Source organism: Mercenaria mercenaria, chromosome 6 (assembly GCF_021730395.1).
Source record: "Mercenaria mercenaria strain notata chromosome 6, MADL_Memer_1, whole genome shotgun sequence".
NCBI classification, from domain to species: Eukaryota; Metazoa; Mollusca; class Bivalvia; order Venerida; family Veneridae; genus Mercenaria; species Mercenaria mercenaria.
In genome coordinates this window covers 53939822-53963900 of record NC_069366.1, presented here as the reverse complement: position 1 = coordinate 53963900, position 24079 = coordinate 53939822, and the positions used below count along the sequence as shown (strand labels likewise).

The 24079-nt window shown below is 34.8% G+C and overlaps 1 protein-coding gene across 5 annotated transcripts in view; it reads right to left on the bottom strand.

Annotated features, from left to right (window-relative positions):
* The window catches only part of LOC123548864 (lysosomal protective protein-like), a 51553-nt gene that overhangs the window by 21824 nt on the left and 5650 nt on the right, over nucleotides 1-24079 (bottom strand). For 2 of the 5 annotated variants that reach the window (XM_053545930.1, XM_045336472.2), the window contains exons 2-9: nucleotides 11702-11867; nucleotides 9374-9485; nucleotides 8250-8300; nucleotides 7407-7493; nucleotides 6218-6465; nucleotides 5332-5431; nucleotides 3906-4076; nucleotides 3439-3465 (exon numbers count right to left, since the gene is read on the bottom strand). In XM_053545930.1, coding sequence (XP_053401905.1) covers nucleotides 3439-3465; nucleotides 3906-4076; nucleotides 5332-5431; nucleotides 6218-6465; nucleotides 7407-7493; nucleotides 8250-8300; nucleotides 9374-9485; nucleotides 11702-11865 — 960 coding nt within the window. In that variant the 5' untranslated portion in view covers nucleotides 11866-11867. Of the gene's footprint in view, nucleotides 1-3438; nucleotides 3466-3905; nucleotides 4077-5331; nucleotides 5432-6217; nucleotides 6466-7406; nucleotides 7494-8249; nucleotides 8301-9373; nucleotides 9486-11701; nucleotides 11870-21208; nucleotides 21362-24079 lie in introns of those variants that run through there. The other 3 variants (XM_045336473.2, XM_045336475.2, XM_045336476.2) reach the window with 3 other exon arrangements.

Genomic DNA, 24079 nt, shown 5'->3' with positions numbered 1-24079 from the left:
TATTGACATTAAATTGTGTAATTGGAACAACATGTTTTTAAATGGTTTATTAAATGTGTAACATGAAATCCGTTGTTGTTACTTCGGTAGTCATAAAATAAATGGAGATGTTAACCTTATCTATGTAAGTAACTATGATAGCCACAGTGTAGTCAGTGTTACTTTACAAGGTGAAATATCCAAAGTATACAAGCATAAGGATCTAAGCCAGCCTGTGGGAATGACGATGTTAGAAGATGGGTCACTGTTGGTGTGCTGCCTAACCAACAGAACCCTTCACCATATCTCGGGAGATTTAATGCAAGGTCACACAATGATACATGATGGAATAGAGCTACCACAGTCTATCTGCTACAATCATCAGAAACAAGAGTTTTATATTGGTGGATGGTGTGACAAGCTCAAGATTATGAAATAAATAAATTTTGACTGCAACCTTTCTGTTGCAATGAAATGCTGTAAAAAAGTCTGACTTTGGAGACATATCAAAGATAAAAAAAAATCAACAAGACCATTCAAGGGAACCAAACCTCTGCTTCATTTTTTTTCACAATAAATGACAACACCGAACTTCGGAAGTCATCTATTTATTTGCAAAGTAAACAATAGCTAGGTTCTATTGTGAGTTACATATTCAATTACAAAGGGATTTGTTCATCCAGTATGTACTAGAATAAAGTGGTTTGTTTTTCTTAAAGGAGTTATCTATTCAGTTGTTAAGAAGGGGGTTAAACCTCATTCTCTAGAACATGCTTGGGACTATTTTGTACTGTAATGCTAGATGCATACTGTTTCATGAACCAAATCTTTTTAAATTCTAGCTTATCAAATTATTTGTATCTTTTTCTTCGAAACATATAGATATATTGTTTTTATCCTACTTAAGATATCATGAAAATTTGTAACAATCCATTACCAAATTCAGTCAAAATTGAAAAAAATAATTAGATAGTAAATACCATATCCAAATCAGTTTTGATGATAGATTCAAATCTAATAACTAATTACTTAGATTTCTATTTGTTTTTAAACTAAATTTTGTATGAGAACAATTTTCAATTTCTCGCATTTACTTTGATTTCAATTTTTTTAAACTTGTTTTTGTATGAGAACAATTATTAATTTTCTCCCATTTACTTTGATTCCAATTTCTGTAATTGATTTTGTATGAGAACAATTTTCAATTTCTCGCATTTACTTTGATTTCAATTTTTTTAAACTTGTTTTTGTATGAGAACAAATTTTAATTTCTCTCATTTACTTTGATTTTATTTTTTTTTGTAACTTGTTTTTGTATGAGAACAATTATTAATTTTCTCCCATTTACTTAGATTCCATTTTTTGTAATTGATTTTGTATGAGAACAATTTTCAATTTCTCCCATTTACTTTGATTTCAATTTTTTTAAACTTGTTTTTGTATGAGAACAAATTTTAATTTCTCTCATTTACTTTGATTTTATTTTTTTTTGTAACTTGTTTTTGTATGAGAACAATTATTAATTTTCTCCCATTTACTTAGATTCCATTTTTTGTAATTGATTTTGTATGAGAACAATTTTCAATTTCTCCCATTTACTTTGATTTCAATTTTTTATAACTTGATTTTGTATACAGTAAAACACAGATCACCTGAGGTCGCAATGGGCTGAACAAAATGTCCTGGTTATCCAGGGTTAACCCTTACCCTGCTAAATTTCTATAATGAACTTGTCCATCTTCCAATTTGGCTAGTACCATTTATTTTTTGAAGGGGTGTTAACTGAAAATTTACTGACTGAACAGCGAACAGTGCAGACCATGACCAGACTGCACGGATGTGCAGGCTGACTTTGGTCTGCACTGGTCGCAAAGGCAGAATCAATAGTTTCCAGCATGGTAAGGGTTAAGTTACATGGGGGTTCCAGTAAGGTAAACATATAAAGTCTAGCGAAAACATCTGAGGACCACATGAATGGTTCAACTGATCTTGGGTGCTCAATGCTCCAGCAAGCCATGTGTCACTGTATTTCTCTTATTTACTTGAATCTCACAGGACTTCGTAACTTCGTTTGTATGTGAGCAATTTTGCACAAACAATTCAATATCTCTCGTATGTTTTTATGTCTAACTTTTTTGAGTCTTACATCATTCTGAAAGACCCTCTCCAGTTTACTTTGATTAAGCATATATTTTAAATTCAATTTGTACCAGTTTTAATTTCCCCCTTTTTCTTTACCACATTTTATATTTTCATGAAAACAATTGCTGAATTTCCCTTTTTACTTAGCATACTTTGTAACTTAATTTTTCATGATGTCAAGCTAAGTTTCCCCATTGTCTCTGACTAAGTATATTTTGCATTATAAATTTAGCATTTTTTCTGTCCAATGCTTTCATTAAACACTTTTTAAACAGCTTAGTTTACTAGCATTTTTTCACCATTTTAACTTTGATTCTGAAAATCTTGTGAAAATTTATGACATTGTGTACAAGATACCAAAACTGGCTCGAGCCACTCAGATGAGAATATTGACTTTCTGACCTTACTTCTGATCATGTTTGGTGAACATTCATCATGCATTTTGTAAGAAGAATTTGTTCAAAGATTATTTTTTTCTATTTACAGCTCTAAGAGCTCTAAAATGAGGTCAAGAAGAATCATTTGAACAAATCTGACCATGGAGCAACTGACAGCAAATCTTTAACCCTTACCCTGCTAACTTTCTAGAATGAACTTGTCTATCTTTCAATATGGATGGTACCATTAACTGTGAAAAGGGGTGCTTATCAAAAAGATACTGACTGAATGGCAAACAGTAAAGATCATGATCAGACTGCACGGATGTGCAGGCTGATCATGATCTACACTGGTCGCAAAGGCAGAATCAGTTGTGTCCAGCATGATAAGGGTTAAAGATCTGCCTCTGGTAAAACTTTTAAAGTTTGAATGCCACAGCTATTATATCCTGTATTTTCTGACATAGAGTGTTATCTTAGGTTCCTGTGACCTTGAATTTTGAGCCACTGACCCAAAAAGTAATACTGATCTTTCTCTGGTGGAACTAATTCATGGTAAGGAGGGCTGCAGATAGTACACATTCTAATTAACCTTTAGCCCACTAAATTTCTAAAATGGACTGGTCCATCAATCAATTTGGGCAAAACCATTTATCATTTGACATGGTGTTTGATGAAAATTTTTTAACTAAACAGCGAACAGTGCAGACCATTATAAGCCTGCACATCCGTGCAGGATGATCTTGGTCTGCACTGGTCACAAAGGCAGAATCGCATGCCGCCAAAAGGCTAAAGATTAAAAGACTGAAACAGAGAAATTTTGGCAGACTGACAGACAATGCCATAACATATGATACATCCTATTTGTTTTCAAAACAGTCACATATGAAGAGAGGATGAACCAGGGAGTAGCTGATATTTCATATTCTTTGGTACTTACAGTAAAATCAGTTGGTAGAAACACTCTCTGTGATATAAGATACACATATACACTTCTTTAATGAACAGTAGTTTGACTTGAATACTTTTTCCTTGTAGATTTAGCAGTGTTAACATTATTTAGTAAAATTAGGCAAGCTTTGAAAAAGAAATGTCAGAAAATGCCTTTAATACAAATAAGCTAGAATTGAAATTTGTCAATGATTCTCAAGTCCACTTCCTGAAAAATCAACTAATGGCTCTATGGTATCTATCAGATCTTTAAAACATGTAAAATCTATTTTCCTTTAATCATCCTGTAATTCAATCCTGGACATTCATGTATGGTCAGCATTTGTTATTCTGAATATAAGCATCCTATTGGTCAGTTCTGAGCCCAATTTTGAAACTGACCAATGACAGTGTTGCATTCTGAGACTGGTACCCCGTTTTAACTTAATAACATGGGAACGAGGTGAAGATACTTACATTTAGCTTCTTGATCATATGAGGATGTTTCCTGTGTCCGAGACTTGGAAGATCGTAAACAAAAGATTTATTCGTGTAGACATATCCCTTAAATTTTGGCACTTCGCATGGTGCATATAAATTGTATTCATTCAGACCACTGTCATAGATGATGGTCAGGCCCTGCTGTACCTGAAAGATATTTGTATTTTTTCAAAGAAACAGGATCTTTAACTATTACAGTGAAACCTGCTTTAATAGTCACCTGTATTAACTAGCAACATGTCTTAAGCAGCCAGTTAGCTAATTTTCCAAATTGACTTTTTCTTCCAATTTCAATATGTTTTACGCAGTCAGACTGTGTCACTTACCGGTACTTGGCTGACTGCCAAGCACATATTTGACTGAATACAGTATCACCTCTGTTAATGGCATCATTGAAAAGCAAACACTTCTCTATAAAGACAGATATTTTCTTATCCACCCAGACACAATTCATTGTAAACTAATCTCCATAGAGTAAAAGCCTTCGTACAACAAAGGTATTTCTGATGTTTGCTCTAGAGTGACTGCTCCCTACATGGATTGTAGAGAAAATTGTAATGACTTATGCTCTTTGAACTTCTTACCAGAACCTATGCATCAATGAGGAATTTCAGAAATCATAGGCATATTCTACTATTGTCAGGTTTCAATTAAAAATATGGCCATCAGGTCTGACTCCCAACTCAAAACAAACTGTGCATCTTTAGTTACCATTGTCCTTTGGATGAATAAATACATCTGTGATTTGCAGTTAGCTTCCTGGTCAGTGTTTATAACTTGTGCTTTCATTCAAACTTCAGAACTGAATATTCATTCATAGCCACATAAGTGGCATTCAAAATTTTCATGTAAAGGAATTTTCCTATGAAATATAAATTTTTCACAATAAAATCAGAATCTCTTTGAAACCTCCTGCAGAATGATGCACTTGAAAAAAAAATTTATATAACTGCAAAAATACTGTTACAGAATTTGTCATCTTAGTCCTTGGGGAATACAATTTGGAACTATAGACAAGTTAGCATTTTAGTCTGGACCAATGGTGTTCATTTGAAATTTACTTCCTACAAACTGCATTAGTAGCTAGAAGTAAAAATCCTCAGTGAGAATAAAAACAAACTTTACTGAAATGATTATTGTATCTATTGTACTTAACCTTTACCCTGCTAAATTTCTAAAATGGACAGGTCCATCATTCAGTTGGGCAGAACCATTTATAATTCGAAGGGGTGTTCACTGAAAACTTACATGTCTGAATAGCGAACAGTGCAGACCATGATCAGACTGCATGGATGTGCAGGGTGATCTTGGTCTGCACTGTTCGCAAAGGCAGAATCATTTGCTGCCAGCAGGCTTAAGGTTAATGTTATGCTAAATCATTTCAATATATTGTATAACTTACGAGGTCTGAGCATGTATCATCGCTAAGATAACCGTTCACAAAATGGCACCGTCTCCCAGATTCTCCAGGGCAACATACATTCAACATCTTGTTCCATAAACTGTAAAATAACAACCAGAATATCATACTGCCTTAGTCATTATACAATAAGCTGACTACCATTTGCAAATTAAATCTTCTTGCAAATTCTATGGCTTTATTTGCTTACGTATGGTAAATATTTAGAATGGCAAGGGAATTAACTCCTGTATGCATAATGGAAATAATAGGTTAGAGAACATAAGCCAGGTTGATGTGCCAGACTAGAGTATTTAAAATATAATAGTAAAAAATCTGAAGGGTATTTCTGTTGAAATATTGAAATTGTCATATGACCACACCTCAACATCACATGTCTTATTTTGTGTCTAGTTGATAAGTCATCTGCCATTTGGCAGATAAGATAACTACAAGCATTATCACATGGATACAAATCTGAATGTTAGAAAGAAATAACTGAGAAATTCTATAATCAGATATAAAATAGAAATTTTGTACATGAAAGCTTTTAATTTGTGAACTGAAAAAAACTGAACCTTGTATCATTTTAATCAAGTCAGATAGTACCATGTGATATTAAACCAAGTCTAAATGTTGCAAGCTCGGAAACAGGACTCCGAGATCATAAATTTAAGTTTGGGAGCCAGTCTCAGGAAGCAACCTTACTTTAGCTGTATTTGTTCATTTAAATATTTAGCTAAGAAACAACCAATCACATACTAAAATTATAAGACCGGTCTCGAACTCTGATTAATTTTATAACCAGATACCCTGACTTTTCATCACAGAACTGGTACAAGCTTGACTTAGGTAATTAAAACTGTAACATATATAGGTATATATTTACTTGTCACCGATAAGTCCATGGTAGTATCCAAAATACAGTAATGAGTTATCATTGGTATCGAAGTTGGAGATCCCGTTACCAATCACCATCCCTTTGAAGTTCATTGACTTGTCATCCACTACGAGACTTGACAATGTTGGTACGTAGATACCGCCATAACTCTCTCCAGTTATATAGAAATCATTTTGTTTATATTCTGGGAATTTGGAGAAGAAATCTTGTAGAGCTAGGTGGTTATCACTGGCCACCTGAAATATAGTAATAATGAATTCAAACATTCAATTTTTCAAAAAAATATTGCTAATGTTTAAAACAGATGTTTTAGTGGAAAAAAGTGGTCTACGAAACAAGGGTCTGACAGTTCCATTCCTCAATCCTCTAACTAAAAATTACTTATAGTCAACCTGTCTGTTTACAAAATGTGCTGACTTGACAGATTTATCTAATGAATTTTTCCTATTGGCGGGTAGGAAAATGCCATTTTGGCATTCTTTATTTGTGTTGCTGTGTCTTTTCCAAGCAAGTTCAACAGATCATCACATTTTGTATTTGTTATGTTGCTTTTGTTTGTGTCTTCTGTTAGACATGTACACAGCAATTACATATATGTATATTCTAACTACACAGAACATACATGATTAATCACACATGTAATGCTTTAAATCTGTAATCCATAATGTCATGTCTTTGCTCTGCTAACATGACAGCACAACATCTCCATATCTGTGTTGTATTTGTGTTGTCCTGTTGTTGTCTTCACACCATTTCAACACAACAAGGCAGAAATCAGCCAGCATAGTTAACAACAACAGAAATGTTTTCAATTTCCTTCTAAACACCTTAAAAATGTTATATATACATGTTTGTATGTTTGTTTTGGGTTTAACACCGTTTTTCAACAGTATTTCAGTCATGTAACAGCGGGCAGTTAACCTAACCAGTGTTCCTGGATTCTGTACCAGTACAAACCTGTTCTCCGCAAGTAACTGCCAACTTCCCCACATGAACCAGAGGTGGAGGACTAATGATTTCAGACACAATGTCGTTTATCAAATATCACGGACAACATACGCCCCGCCCGAGGATCGAACTCGCGACCCCACGATCCGTAGACCAACGCTCTAACCTACTGAGCTAAGCGGGCGGGCTATATATACATGTAGTTTTATCAGTAAATACTGGATATTACCTGATCATCGTCGGTGGTGTAGTTTTTATCATCAGAGTATGAATATCCTACTCCAGCTGGGGCTTCCAGATATAACATGTTAGCAACCTGAAATATATTAAAGCCAAACAAAAGCTAGAGCTATCAATGGCAGTGATTAATACCCCCAGATGCAGCTAGGATACAGGCAATGGGGAAAGACCTAGAAACCCGATCTTACATTCTGCATGCTGTCTTAGATAAATAACAAGATTGTATTGTTTTGAAAATCCTTCAAGCAGATACAAAATAATGCTATTCAGACTATGACCTCTAAGTGTAACATTGACTTTTGACCTAGTGACCTTGGTCAGGCCTATCCCATTGTACTATGATGGTGAAAGGTTAACATTTATGTGAAATTATTTGAAAATCCATTGATAGATATTGGAGATATGCTTTTTAACAGATGGACAGAATCTGATGTAGGTGACTTTGTACCTTGGGATACAATGATTATTAGTGTTCAAGGTATTGCATTATTTTTATTTGTTCTACTGTGAAATCATTAATATTCATGGGGGACTAATTTTCATGGATTTCGTGGTTGAGTCAATCCATGAAATTTAATCCCAACAAACAAGTAAAATTCCCATTAATTCTATGTTCAAAAGTTGAAATCCACGAATACATATCCCCACAAAATTGCCGTTTTGCCCAAAACCACGATATTTCATGCCCATGAAATTACATGATTTTACAGTATATGTGTTTTTACCAGTTACAAAGATAAAGAATTAAATTTCAAGGAAACAATATTTCCCACCCCAACATCCAAGATGCATCAATAAAAATTATTTTTGTTATTCTAAAGCTATAACTTACATTATTCCAACTGTATTTGTTGATAGTAACCCCTGATCCATCTTTCGCTATCTGGAAGGAAAATTATATATAACATATATATGTACAAATAAAACCTTTTTATATTTTGCAAAATGCCAACAACAGGTGTAATAATTCAGGTAAACTGTGGCCAGTTATGAGCACATCAATAAAAGTTCCATGCAAGCATCAAGAGAATTCATCATAACCCTTTTAATGTTCTTTAAGAATGTGCCTTCAATCCCAATATTTGAGCTGCGCCATGAGAAAACCAACATAGTGCATTTGCGACCAGCATGGATCCAGACCAGCCTGCGCATCCACGCAGTCTGGTCAGGATCCAAGCCATTCGCTTTCAAAGCCTATTGCAATTAGAGAAACCATAAGCGAACAGCATGGATCCTGACCTCGCAAATGCTCTATGTTGGTTTTCTCATGGTGCGGCTCATTTATTTTTAACAACCCATTACTCCTATTCTTTAACTCCCCTGTTTTATTGAGTGCTGACATGTTGCCACTATTTACAGTTTCTCTGCTAATCAAACAGATACCATTCATGTGATGTTCCCTATTAAATTATGAAGGAAGATTACACATAAACAGTATGGTCCTAATTGATCAAACATGATCAAGTTTTTTATACCAGTATTTTGTGAGAATGTAGCTGATTTAGTATCTTGTTCTAGAAGTAAAATACTGAAGACTTGAAGTTGGAAGGGGATGTGCATAATGCTCAAGTTTTCCAGCTAGCCAAATACATATACAGGGGCGTAGTGGTCTAGTGGTTAGGGTGTTGTCTGCTCATCCAGGAGGTCATGGGTTTGAGTGCCAACAGGGTCACAACCAAACCTTCTCATATGGCACCAGTACTGGTTTTTCCAAGAAGCAGACTCGAGCATGATCTAAATAAGCTTAAGCTTTCATAATCTAGCAAAATTAAATTAGTACAAACTTGTGTAATTATTATTTAACTGTTAGAACACTTAAATAAGGCAGGATATGATGCAACGTAAGCTTTCATAAGTCATCTGCACACATAACAACCAAAGATCTATTGATAGGATTTAAGCATTTAAGCATTATCGCTTTACTACATGAGTGTTAATAATAAAGTAATTACATACTCTGAAAGGACCGTGCTCAGTCAGGAGTCCTAAATCTGAGCTACAACCTGGTCCACCATTCATCCATAGTACCAAGGGGTCTGTACTGGGTTTGTTCGCAGACTCTATCAACCTGTAATTATAATTAAGTGATAACTTCACAAAGTAAAATGACCTGATGAAATTATCTGATACAGTTGAAACTCAGTTTTTCCAGAAATTCCAGGGGTTTAAAGTTAAACTTGCTTAAGTGACCAAGTCTATGAAAAGACCACATTTGTATAAAGAGACTATTTTCTCAAATCCTTTTTTGTTGTGTAACAAATTATGTTGTATTTAGAGGCTCATTTGTTACGACACAACTTTTGCCTTGCCCCAGGTCACTGAGGTGGTCTCTTAATGAAAGTTGCACTGGACTTTGTGAAACTTCAAACAAGACGGGTGAGAGGTGACGTTTGATAAATGTTTTGCTACAGCCTTATACATGTATAGTATAAACATGACATATACATTTTGAGAGTATTAAACAATCTGAAAAACATAGCTTTTACCTATTTTATTATGAGCAACGCATGTCAAATCCGACATAAATGGAGTGAAAATGTATAAATAAAGAAGGAATGCATTATGACAAGACATGAAATTTCTTTGAGACAGCATAAAATGTTGAGAAAAAGGTGTTGGAAATACAGAGCTTCAGCATCATGATTTTATATAATAAGTACATAATTATCCAAATTCCTGTATTTGTAAAATGGAAGGCTCAGGGAAATTGTTTTTTTAATTTAAAGCTATGCTTGCTTTTAACAATTTGATTTTTGTTTAATTTTGAGTTTACTGTGCACCAACACAGTACAGGTAATTTATCACCAACCAGGACAAAACTTTTTGGTTTCACATCTCATTTACATTGAAATATGAATATCAGGTATGAAATCAAAACTTTTAATACATGTTAGAATCACAGAGATACAGGAAAAACATGTGTTTGGACCCTATTAGCCGGCAGTGTTCCCAATTCTTTTCATAAACAAGCTGTTGTCCCAGAACTACATGGGACGAACTTAAAAAATTGTAAAAAGCTAGTATTATTATGTTATTAGCATATTACCGGTATATGAAAACAAGAGCACCGCCTTGCGGGTGCTGACGCTCATCTGATTTTTTTGTATAATAGAAAAATTGACAGAGTCAGCTTATGATGGTGAACAACAGTTGCAAGTTTCAAAGCAATAGCTTTGATAGTTTAGGAGAAAAGTTTACCTAAACATAAAACTTAACCAATAAATCTGATATTTTCTAAGTCCAAAAGGGGCCATAATTCTTGCAAAAAGCAGGACAGAGTTATGTTTCTTGCTGAACAGGGTCAGCTTATGATGGTGAACAAGAGTTGCAAGTTTTAAAGCAATAGCTTTGATAGTTTATGAGAAAAGCTGACCTAAACATAAAACTTAACCAAGAAATCTGATTTTCTAAGTCCAAAAGGGGCAATAATTCTTGCAAAAAGCAGGACAGAGTTATGTTTCTTAACATACAGGGTCAGCTTATGATAGTGAACAACTGTTGCAAGTTTCAAAGCAATAGCTTTGATAGTTTAGGAGAAAAGTTTACCTAAACATAAAATTTAACCAAGAAATCTGATATTTTCCAAGTCCAAAAGGGGCCATAATTCTTGCAAAAAGCAGGACAGAGTTATGTTTCTTGCTGAACAGGGTCAGCTTATGATGGTGAACAAGTGTTGCAAGTTTTAAAGCAATAGCTTTGATAGTCTATGAGAAACTAAGTTTATGTGAAATGTGGACAAATGAGCCAAGTAAGGAACGAAAAAAAAAATGAAGAAAGACCACTTCTTAGTGAAGCAAAATATATGGTCAGCTTGACCTAAACATAAAACTTAACCAAGAAATCTGATTTTCTAAGTCCAAAAGGGGCAATAATTCTTGCAAAAAGCAGGACAGAGTTATGTTTCTTAACATACAGGGTCAGCTTATGATGGTGAACAACTGTTGCAAGTTTCAATAGCTTTGATAGTTTAGGAGAAAAGTTTACCTAAACATAAAACTTAACCAAGAAATCTGATATTTTCTAAGTCCAAAAGGGGCCATAATTCTTGCAAAAAGCAGGATGGAGTTATGTTTCTTGCTGAACAGGGTCAGCTATTGATGGTGAACAAGTGTTGCAAGTTTCAAAGCAATACCTTTGATAGTTTAGGAGAAAAGCTGACCTAAACATAAAACTTAACCAGGCAACACTGACGCCGACGCCGATCAAATGATGACAATAACTCATCATTTTTTTTTCAAAAATAAAAAAAAATATGAAGATATGAAAAAGAAGAAATTATGTTACCAGTAATGTAGGCGCTTTGTTCCAGAAGCTTTAAGATACCCGGAATAATGTTTCCATGATGGCTGCTGTTTCAATCCTGGTAACGATACCACACGGTCAGTTTCTGGTGCACCAAACAAACATGGCAGTACAATAATTAGTGATACAACTGTGTACCAAATCATTTCTGCAAAATAAACAAAGTAGGACTTTAATAAAAGAACCTTTCTTTTTGTTGTGGGCCTACTATGTAAATGAGTGGCTCTGGGGCTGTGTTTTTGGTGCTCTGTGCTTCCGGGAAATCTACCCTTATCTATTATCTTTTGACACACCTTTGCCTAATTAGGCTTGACCCTTTCCCTCATCAGGCTTGACCCCTTCCCTTATCAGGCTTGACACACCATTGCCTAATCAGGCTTGAGCCTTTCCCTCATCAGGCTTGACCCCTTGCCTCATCAGGCTTGACCCTTTCCCTCATCAGGCTTGACCATCATTGGCTTGAGCCTTTCCCTGATCAGGCTTGACCCCTTTCCCTAATCTAGCTTAACCCCTTTCCCTGATTAGGCTTAGGCCTTCCCCTGATCAGGCTTGACCCCTTTCCCTCATCAGGCTTGACCCCTTTCCCTATTCAGGCTTAACCACTTTTCCTAATCAGGCTTAACCACTTTCCCTAATCAGGCTTGAACCTTTCCGTCATAAGGCCTGAACCTTTCCCTAGTCCCCTCATCAGACTTGAACAGCAACAGTGACACTGATAAGTGCAAAATGCACTTAAAAACAGACATATTTTCATTAGAGTTTTACCCAAAGTTGTAAATGGCAAAAATATAATACTGGTAAGTGCATATGCACTTAGAAACCTTAGTAACTCTTATGGCAAGTCAAATATAATGTACTATATACTGTATACATGTATATTATGGTAAGTCTGTTAATGATTATCATTCAAGAAAAAGTACAGCTTGTTTAAATGGGTAAACCATGTTGTTGTACTTATAAAATAGACTGGCCTGGTTTATAGGTTTGTCAGGGCTATGATTATGTATTGTATTTTACCATCGAAACATTTCTGTTTCTTCCCCTTCCGTTTGGATCCGTCCATGTTTACAAACACGTTTGTTTATTTTATGGACTGTAGTTCACTTCTGTATGATGATATGAACTGACAATTGACTTACTTAAGATCAGCCAATTCAGTAAACTACTTACCATCATCATAACACGGATGTTTATAAGGAAATATGCCATTCTACATGTTACAATTTCATGACGTTAACATGAACTTTCTTAAACACTTTAATTCTCACAACATAGAACAATACAATGGGTTTGACTCATTCATTTGTGGACAAATGAGACAAGTAAGGAACAAAAAAAAAAATGAAGAAAGACCACTTCTTAGTGAAGCAAAATATATGGTACCTGAAACAATGTTAATTTGAGAATCATGGGTCAATGCACTTGGAAGTTATTAAGGGAAAATCAAACTGAAAACAGATGCATGGATGACCAGCATCATCATATAATTATAATTAGTCCATCACTTTGCAGAAAAATGACCATGACCTTTAACCGAGAAATCTTAAGATCAAAAGGGATCCATGGTGAATGCTCTTTATGTATTCATTTGCGGTCAATTTTATCTAACTCTTTGATTCGCTGACCTTAAAATCATCAGGGGTCATCCAAATCCCATGAGCAATGTCTCCGCCAAGTTTACGAATGGTAGGGCAAGTCATTCTCAAGTTACCAAGTGAAAATCGTTTTTATACAAACAGTCACTGTGACTTTGATCTTTAAACACTGACCTCAAAATCTTATAAGGGTCATCATCTGCCCATTAGCAATATGCCTACAAAGTCTGAGGGTTGTAGGTTAAATCATTCTCAAAATATTGAGAGGAAAAGTTTTTTGTATTGTAAGTATGACCTTGACTGTTGACCCTATGACCTCAAATCATTAGGTTAATCAACTGTACATGAGTAAAATGCCTGCCAAGTAAGAGGATCATAGGTCAAGGTTTTGTTTGTTTTCTAAATATTGAGCAGAGACAGTGTTTGCACAAACAACTACTACTGTGGTCTTGACCTTCAACCCACTGATGTTAAAAATAGCTGAGGTAATGTGCAACATATGTGCAATGTGCCTGCCAAGTTTGAGGATCTTACATTGTAGCTCAATGCTTTTTTAAGATACTGAGTGGAAACAGTTATTGTAAGTCATTAATTTGAGTCCAATGAGAAGACACCTTTTTGCTCTCAAAAAAAAAAAAAAAAAAAAAAAAAAGACAAAATATTCTAAAATCAGTTCTGATGACACACAAACAGTTTTCACCAAAATGATTATTTAACTGGATTTCTTTTTTTTTCACTGGGATTTAAAGGCACTGGCCTCCAGATAATAATACAAAAAAAAAATGAAAAAGAAAAAAAATCTAGGTAACAGGAAATTAAGGCTATATTTCTTAAGAAAGCTTTGAAACTTAATTTAATACTGACAGCTTATAATGTTAAGGAAACACATGAGAATTAGTTTTTTTTACTAATTTTTATACTGAAAATCGAAAAGCTTTTGTAACGCTTGACTCGAGGTAAAGTGCCTTAATAATAAATAGAGATTTTCAACTTACTTCGACACGGACTGCGGACAGGGGACTGCGTACTTACAGTAGGGGTTTTCTCAAAATATTTAAAGTTTCGCAAGAAAGAAAACATACCTAGGGTATATATGTTTCTTTTACCTGTATGTGTAGTAACTTTTGCCTTCATTGTAGAAATTAGTGTATTGTGATATAATTATCTGCTATTATACAAGTTTGAAAATATATGGATAGTGAACTGGCTACATTTAACACATGTAATCGCAATTTTCCGATGTCATCTAAATACTCTGTCGCATTTACCTTGCCTTTAGAATGTTCTTCAAATATCCGTATGCTTTAACATTTTGTTTTGATATTGAGACATTTCTGGTGTAACCTATCTTCCGCACGACTCGAACGACACGACAATGTGAAGTTTCGAACCCATGGTACCACGATAATACTTCACCTTATTAATATGTTCATGCATTAAAAAATACAACTTGAAACATGGATTTGAAGATAACGGCGATTCCTATAAAAACAGTTTGGTTTTAATTTGTGTTTGTCCATACGATTCCTAGACTTGTTCTTCCTAGCAACAAGATAAGAAAAAAAGCAGTACAAAATATTATTGTGAAAAAAATAATTAAGGTTTAGCAATATATCACAAAACAACAGATTTTTTTAGTAAATGAACAGCATCTTGACACACAACTTATCTGTCCAATACATGTTTTACTGTTCTATCCCACAGAGTTGGATACTAAAATTATTCAAAATGAGTTGTCCCCTGTAAATAAGAATGCCGTTTGTAAAGAAATAAATGTAAACAATTGTCAAAAACGATGTATTACCTACTTATGTAAAGTTTAAACTCTCGCACGATGTTGCAAATGCATCAAAACGAAGACATGCAACAGATGTTTAAAAAATGGTGAGTTTTTAAAGGCGCTGAACTGTCCAGAAGTGTGACCACTTCAAGCAGGCCCTTTCCGGAATTCAATAAATATGCGTAAATTGACGATGGTTTTGTAAAATAATATAAATGTTTTATATGCTGTTAAATTTTCATGTAAAACAATGCTTTCTTTCTATGATTTGATGACATTCGAACTTTTTTCTCCGAAACATAGACCTATACCTTAAACATTCTGAATAAAATGAACGTCCATTTATATTTTGTTGCATAGTATAAATACAGTGTTCTGGCACACTTAAATTATGTATGGAAAAAGTCATTGTTTTTCATAAATTTTGATAATTGTAGGATGTTCCATAAAATAGAAGTTTTAATGAAATATCTTGAATGATTTCGTTCAACATTTTGTCTAAACATACAGGAAGTTCACATACATGTATCTTTCATCCCCGTCAAAACGAGATCTGATACATTAACATAATTTAGCTACAACATCCTGAATTAGTTATGTTTCAGCAAATTTGAATATAAAAAAGAATAGCATATCTGATACATTACCATAATTTAGCGACAACATCCTGAATTAATTATGTATCAGCATGTTTGAAAATAACAAAAAAAGAATAGCCACTTCATATTAACATAATCTGATATCAGATTTTGAAAAATGATCAAGACAGGCTCGGTCTTGATGACTGAGGTCATGCAAAGATTGAATTCCTGGACTTTCAGTGTTCCTGGATTCTGTACCAGTACAAAGCTGTACTCCGCAAGTAACTGCCAACTTCCCCAGAGTCAGATGTGGAGAACGAATGATTTCAGACACAATGTCTTTTATCAAATCATCATGGAGAACATACGCCTCGCCCAGGGCTCGAACTCACGACCCCAAGATCCGTAGATCTGCGCTTTCCCTATTGAGCTAAGCGGGCGGTCTTCAAATCATTTTGAGTCTCAGCTGAGTTTGATAATGAAACATTTTCATTGATATCAAAATTGCATGTTAAAATTTAAGTTTTAAATTCATGACTATTTTCAAGTAACTATTCAGTAAGGGTTGTCATGTCTTGACTGGAATTTAATCTTTAAGTACCATTAAAACTAGCAGTCAAAATTTCAGTCTAAAACCCAGCTGAGACCGAAAATTGTTTTGTGAACAAAGGGCCTGGGAAGCGTCCAAGGTCAAAATTTCAATCATATTCCAAAAATGTTTTATGGCCAGTACATGCATAGAATTGTCAACGAAATTATATTTTCCAGCTTAGTAGTCGAGGCTATCATTATTGGCAAAGCCATTTTAGTAGAGTACCTTTTCGAACTTATACTTATATGGTATGTGTAGATATTCAGGGATCTTGAACAAAGATTTAAACTCATGAAAACTCAAGGTCTATATTAGTTTAAAAATTCATAATGTAGCCATCATGTACATCACGATAGGGAGGGTGACCGGGAAAACTGAATGAATTCAGTACCGTATAAAACTGAATTTGTAGGGTTTGAAATGGTTAAGAATATATAATACCATGTGCGACATTTTTTTTACTGTGGTGCATTAAAATGTCAGGCATCATACCGTGCATATTCAAAATTTTGCGCCGTACAGTAGCAGTTCAGCGTCGCAAGTGCGATAATACAAAACTCCATGTTACCATATACACTATATACATTCTTTGATACCAAATATTCAGTTATTATAATAAGTAATAACTTGTAACATTATGTTGCTGTGATCCCCTATGCATAGGAACCTCTTGCGGCGTAGGGGAAGGGAAAAGTGTCTGTCTCCTCACCAGAAGGTCATTGTTCAAATCCTGGATTTTTACGGGGTATATTGATCGTTGAATCAAAAGCCGTTTTCGCTGCTAGCAAATTCTCGCTAGAACTTCACGAAATTGACAGCAAAAAATTAAAAATGCTCCCACGCTGTTAAGAATGCTTGTAAGACAAAAATATATTGATAATTCATATACAATAAGACGGATATTAATAACTCTTATAACTGTCTTTTCTCAGATATTTTAAATGGAAACAGTATTACGGCATTAGAACCGGATGCTAAGTATGCCACTGTTCAGTTATGTATAACTTCCTCATATACAGTTTGAGAAAACCCCTATAGTAAGTCCGCAGTCCGTGGTCCGCAGTATGTGTCGAAGTAAGCTGAAAATCTCTTATATCAATTACAATTCATGCTATGTACACATATTCCTCGTGGCAGTATTGGTAAAGACAGGAAAAAGGTTTTTACTGCCAAGGTGGCCACAGTTCGATTCCCGGCGCAGGCATTTTTTTTCTTGGTTTGTCATTTTTAAGATTTAGTTTAAAAACAAAAACTCATATTCTAATGTTCGTAATATGACCTAATGTCAATTTTAAAGAAAGAACATTTTAGTCAAAATCGGGAGGTCAGTGCTTTTAAATTTAACGGACTGTAACAACAACGAAATCAACAAAAGTAACCAGTACTATCCCTACTCACGTAATAATAATGATTTTAAAGTATTCAGATGCTTGGAGGACTGACATCATTTAACCTTTACCCTGATAAATTTATGTATGGACTGGTCTATCATTCAATTTGGGCAGAACCATTTAATGATTTATTATCTGAAGGATTTACTGACTGAATAGCAACTAGTGCAGACATCCGTGCAGGCTGATCTTGGTCTGCACTGGCCGCAAAGGCAGGTAAATACAGTGAATATCTACTCTACAACCTTGATTGTTCTACCATCAATTTAGAAAATGAACTTTCTTTTTGAACATGCTATTATTTGGGTCTTTTTTGTTGGGTTTAATGTAATTATTAGTCATATGGCGACTTTCCAGCTTTTCACAGTGGAAGAAGACCCCAGGTTCGTACCTCCACACCCTCCAGTATTCTTTCAGGGACAGGCTGCATTAACATAAGACAGCTGGATGGCTTCCTCACCGGAAGGAATTCAACACCCAAAGCAAGGTTTCTAACCCGCAGCTGTGAGGGGCAAAAGATTTGAAATCAGAACTCTTAACCACTCTGCCACAAGGGCCCCTATCAGTCATTTTAAAAATAACAAAATTACTATTTCCTTTAACCTTAATTTACCCTGCTAAATTTCTAAAATGGACTGGTCCATCATTCAATTTGGGCAGTACCATTTACTATTCAAAGGGGTTTTCACTAAAAATTTACTGACTGAATAGCGAACAGTGCAGACCATGATCAGACTGCACGGATGTGCAAAGGCTGAATCACTTGCTACAAGCAGGCTAAAGGTTAATTTACAACACATAGTCTGATGTTTAAGATATATAGTGAAACTGTTAACTTTGTGAGCTTTAAATTTGTCATTTTGGTCATAACGGCTCATTGAGTCCAATCATGAGATCATTAATTTGTAGATTTCAAATTCTGGGTATACAGTATATCTAAGCCTCAAAACAAATTTTCATGTTCTGTATTTAATGTACTCAACCATGAAGAAGACAAAAATTAATCTGCCATAGATATTTGATTCATTATAAAAAATGTCAAAACTTAGTAAATAGTAATGTCAATATAAACCAGCTATTTCAAGTGTCTCAAGTAGGAAGTAGAAATTCAACACAAAATTTTTTTTCTTCTCTGATCAAGTAAACAATAGTATAATAATGTTCAAGGAAGCACATTCCAGGACCTGACAATTATAACTTGTAAGCTAACCACATCAAAATTAATAAAATCTGTCAAAAGATAAGTCACACATGGATCACTAACAGGTGATTTTTTTTTATTTTAAATTTTTACTTTGACATGCATCCTTACAATCCTGAAGAAAGCACTAACCTTAACTAAAAGCCACAATATTATACAAATGCAAATACAAAATTTATTTTGTTCACATTTCAAACTTTGCACAATGAATTTGACAATGTACCTTTCAGAACATGGATACAGCACAATGTGTGACAAACTGAGCTGAAAATCATCTGAGAACATTTAGTATAACTTGAGCTGAAAATCATTTGAGAACAAGTACTACCTCAGTCGATAATCATCTGAGAACAGATACAACCTCAACCTAAAATCATCTGAGAACAAATACAACCTCAACCTGAGCCAAAAATCATCTGAGAACAAGATAATCTCAACCTGAGCCAAAAATCATCTGAGAACAAGTACAACCTCAACCTAAAATCATCTGAGAACAAATACAACCTCAACCTGAGCCAAAAATCATCTGAGAACAAGAACAACCTCAACCTAAAATCATCTGAGAACAAAATAATACAACCTAAACCTGAGCCAAAAATCATCTGAGAACAAGTACAATCTAAACCTGAGCCAAAAATCATCTGAGAATAAATACAATCTCAACCTAAAATCATATGAGAACAAATACAACCTAAACCTGAGTCAAAAATCATCTGATAACAAATACATTCTCAACCTAAAATCATCTGAGAACAAGTACAACCTAAACATGAGCCAAAAATCATCTGAGAACAAGAACAACCTGAGCCAAAAATCATCTGATAACAAATACAATCTCAACCTAAACTCATCTGAGAACAAGTACAACCTAAACATGAGCCAAAAATCATCTGAGAACAAGTACAACCTGAGCCAAAATCATCTGAGAACAAGTACAACCTGAGCCAAAAATCATCTGAGAACAAGTACAACCTGAGCCAAAATCATCTGAGAACAAATACAACCTCAACCTAAAACCATCTGAGAACAAGTACAACCTCAACCTAAACTGCCTCGGTAGCCTAGTGGTAGAGCGTCCGCTTCGAGTGCGGGAGGTCGTGGGTTCGATCCCCGGCCGCATCATACTTAAGACGTAAAAATGGTACTAGTAGTTTCCTCGCTTGGCGCTCAGCATTAAGAGGGTAGTACTAGGACTGGTCAGCCCGGTGTCAGTATAATGTGACTGGGTGGGGTATCATGTCACGTGTCTACGGCGTGATATTCCAGTGAGGCAGCACTATAAAGTTGGGCATTGTGTTCACTGCTACAAGTAGACACCGTTGTTTATATGACTGAAAAATTGTTGAAAAAGACGTTAAACCCGAACACACACACACACAACCTCAATCTGAGCCAAAAATCATCTGAGAACAAGTACAACCTGAGCTAAAAACCATCTGAGAACAAAATTAATACAAACTCAAACTAAAATCATCTGAGAACAAGTACAACCTCAACCTGAGCCAAAATCATCTGAGAACATGTACAACCTGAGCCAAAAATCATCTGGGAACAAGTACAACCTGAGCCAAAATCATCTGAGAACAAATACAACCTGAACCTGAGCCAAAAATCATCTGAGAATAAGTACAACCTGAGCTGAAAATCATTTAAGAACAGAAAACTAGAAGTTGTTTTTGTCTCAAAAACGTATGTCTCCCCCATATGTATACCTTTAGCTCTGGCGGCGATTTTGTGCAGCGAAGTGGAACGTGTCGACTATATGCACAACTAGGCTTGGTACTGATCACTCCTGTGAAGTTTCGTCAAAAGTTCAGTTTGACCTGTGAAAGCCAGACAAGATTTTTCAATTTTTAGCTCTAATGGCCATTTTGTGCAGTGAAGCAGAACGTGCCAGCAATATGCACAACTAGGGTTGGAAATGATCACTCCTGTGAAGTTTAGTCGAAACCCGGCCAGCAGTTTGACCTGTGAAAGCCAGACAAGCTTAATGCGGAAGGATGGACGGACGGACAGACAGACGGCAAAGGCAAAAACAATATGTCTCCCCCATAGAGACTGTCAGACAGGTTGTAAACCATTACTTTCATATTCATTTCCAGTTTAAACAGTTTCAGTTTATTTTAACCTTTGATTAAATAGTCCATCTCCACATAGACACCACATAAACAGGTTCTACTGTATTAGCATAAATCTAGTGAAACCGAAAGAATTTGAGAAAAAAAAAATACTTCAACAGTTGTGAACCAATGAAAGTCTTTTTTAACATTTTAACAACCATGCAAAATTTAAAAAAAAAAAAATTTTAATATGAACACATTCCATTTATAAAATAGAAACAGTACGTACCCAAAAATTATGTGTCAGAACACACTTCCTTCAAGATATAATAATTTAACTGTGAGAATTTTAATGTATAAATCAATAACAAAAACTTCCTTGTACAACTCAAAAGCGGTTTTTCAATAAAACATGAGCATATAAATTGGCTTCATTTCTTTCAAAATCATGAGAAGTAATGACGCTTGTGCAATTATCATGAAAGTTATCTGATCAATACCAGCATGTTATTTGCGTAAGCAACTACAAATGAGAAAAACAAGTGTTAAAAATAAATAAATTGCTTACGTTGAAGTCTAGCTGGAAAGTACCATTCACAGAATAACAGAAACTGTAAAGCACTCAGATGTTATTTGGTGAAGGAGATTAGGGGTGTTGGTAAAAAGTTTTAGTTACCATTCCAAAAATGAATTTCTTTTATGTTTTTGTTGTCACAGACTAATTGAAGTTCCAGTTTGAATTTGAAATGAAAAGGTCTACTCAGATACATTGTGTATAATCAGTCTAAATTTAAGGTAGTCACTCAAGCTTTTGGAAGAAGACCCAATGTTGCCCCAATGGGCATTAAATATTTAAGGCACAATCAGGCACCTGGGTAGAACCATTCACCTTTTGTAACCCAGCTGAATGGTCCTAAAAATCTGACTTTCCAAGTTGAGTTACAAGGTAAACCCTCTGCTATAGTGGTCCTAAAATGCCAAATGTTGACAGACTGAAATACAAACTTTAGGTTATTAATATGACTTTAGAAATTTTCATCCCTGACATACTAAAATGTTAATACCAGGAAAAGGTTAACTTAAAAAATTACTTGTTTCCTTCATACTTCATTCTTTTGATTTTAAAGTGTCAACATTGAAGTGATGAGACTTTTAAGAATCAAAAGAATGCTAAATTCTAAAATAAAATACTGATACAAATTTTAACTCGGGAACATTGTCATTAAAAAGAAAAAAGAAAATATCATATTAAAAAAAAAAAAAACACAAGAAAAACAAGAGCTGTCACAGGAGACAGCGCGCTCGACTATTTCGATGCTGGATAGTGAAACTGGGCACATCTGAGGAAACTTGAGCTGTCACTGGAGTGTTTAATGACTCCAATTGTGGATGAAGATATTGCACAATAGCCTGAGTCTATGTCAAAAATATCAACTTAAAGTAATAAGAGAGGTAAAGATAAAATGTATCAAAACACTATATAAGTATATCCTAAGCAAAAAGGGGCATAATTCATTAAATACTGGTGCCAGAGTTATGCACCTTGCGTCATATGGTGTGGGTGATGATGTTGAACAATTATTTTAAGTTTGAATCAAACCCATTCAGTAATAACAGAGACAGAGTGAAAGTGCATCAAAACTTTAACCTAAAATTCTAAGTAAAAAGGGGAAATAATTCATGAAAAATTGGTCCCAGAGTTATGCACCTTGTGTCATATGATAAGGGTAATGACGTTGAACAATTGTTTAAAGTCTGAATCAGATCCATTCAGTAATAACAGAGATAGAGTGAAAGTGCATAAAACTTTAACCTGAAATTCTAAGTAAAATGGGGAATAATTCATGAAAAAATGTGCCAGAGTTATGCATCTTGTGTCATATGATGTGGGTGATGATGCTGAACAACTATTTTAAGTTTGAATCAAACCCATTCAGTAATAACAGAGACAGAGTGAAAGTGCATCAAAACTTTAACCTAAAATTCTAAGTAAAAAGGGGAAATAATTCATGAAAAATTGGTCCCAGAGTTATGCACCTTGTGTCATATGATAAGGGTAATGACGTTGAACAATTGTTTAAAGTCTGAATCAGATCCATTCAGTAATAACAGAGATAGAGTGAAAGTGCATAAAACTTTAACCTGAAATTCTAAGTAAAATGGGGAATAATTCATGAAAAAATGTGCCAGAGTTATGCATCTTGTGTCATATGATGTGGGTGATGATGCTGAACAACTATTTTAAGTTTGAATCAAATCTATACGGTAATAACAGAGGTAGAGTGAAAGTGTACCAAAACTTTAACCTGAATTTTTTAAGTCAAAAGGGGGAATAATTCATGAAAAAATGGTGCCAGAGTTATGCACCTTGTGTCATATGATGTGGGTGATGATGTTGAACAACTATTTTAAGTTTGAATCCAATCCATTCAGTTATAACAGAGATAGAGTGAAAGTGCATCAAAACTTTAACCTGAAAATCTAAGTGAAAAGGGGGGATAATTCATGAAATATTGGTGCCAGAGTTATGCATCTTGTGTCAGATGATGTGGATGATGATGAGAAATAAGTATTTCAAGTTTGAATCAAATCCATCAAGTAATTACAGAGATAAGCTGAAAAAAGAGAAAGTGCACCAAAACTTTAACCAAGGTGGGGACGCGGAAAGACGCCGACGCCGACGCCGGGGCGAGTAGGATAGCTCTCCTTATACTTCGTATAGTCGAGCTAAAAATGGCCCCTAATTGGAAGCAAACCTGAGGTCATAACAAGAAAGCCAAGCACAGAACCAGTGCTAGTGTCTTACACACCTCAGCCACTGCAGAACATGACTGAGATATATCTCTTTAATAACCATGGAGAATACTGCATCTATCCATGCTTTGTTGGTAATTTTGTCTGTGCAATACCAAGCTGGAATCAATTTTCATATTTCTTGGACCAAAAAGTCTTCCTCAAAATCTTATGCAAGGATTCTTTACTTTTTATTGCATTGATAGTAATTGAGAAATATTTTAAGCACACTGAAATCATAATAAAACACATCTTATAGTCGAGAACGGTGCTCAGTATCTTTTAAAAGGATAAAAGATATTTATTGATAGTTGGCAGAGGTGAAAATGGGACAGGGGCTGACCCCAAAGAGTCATTCCCATAAGAA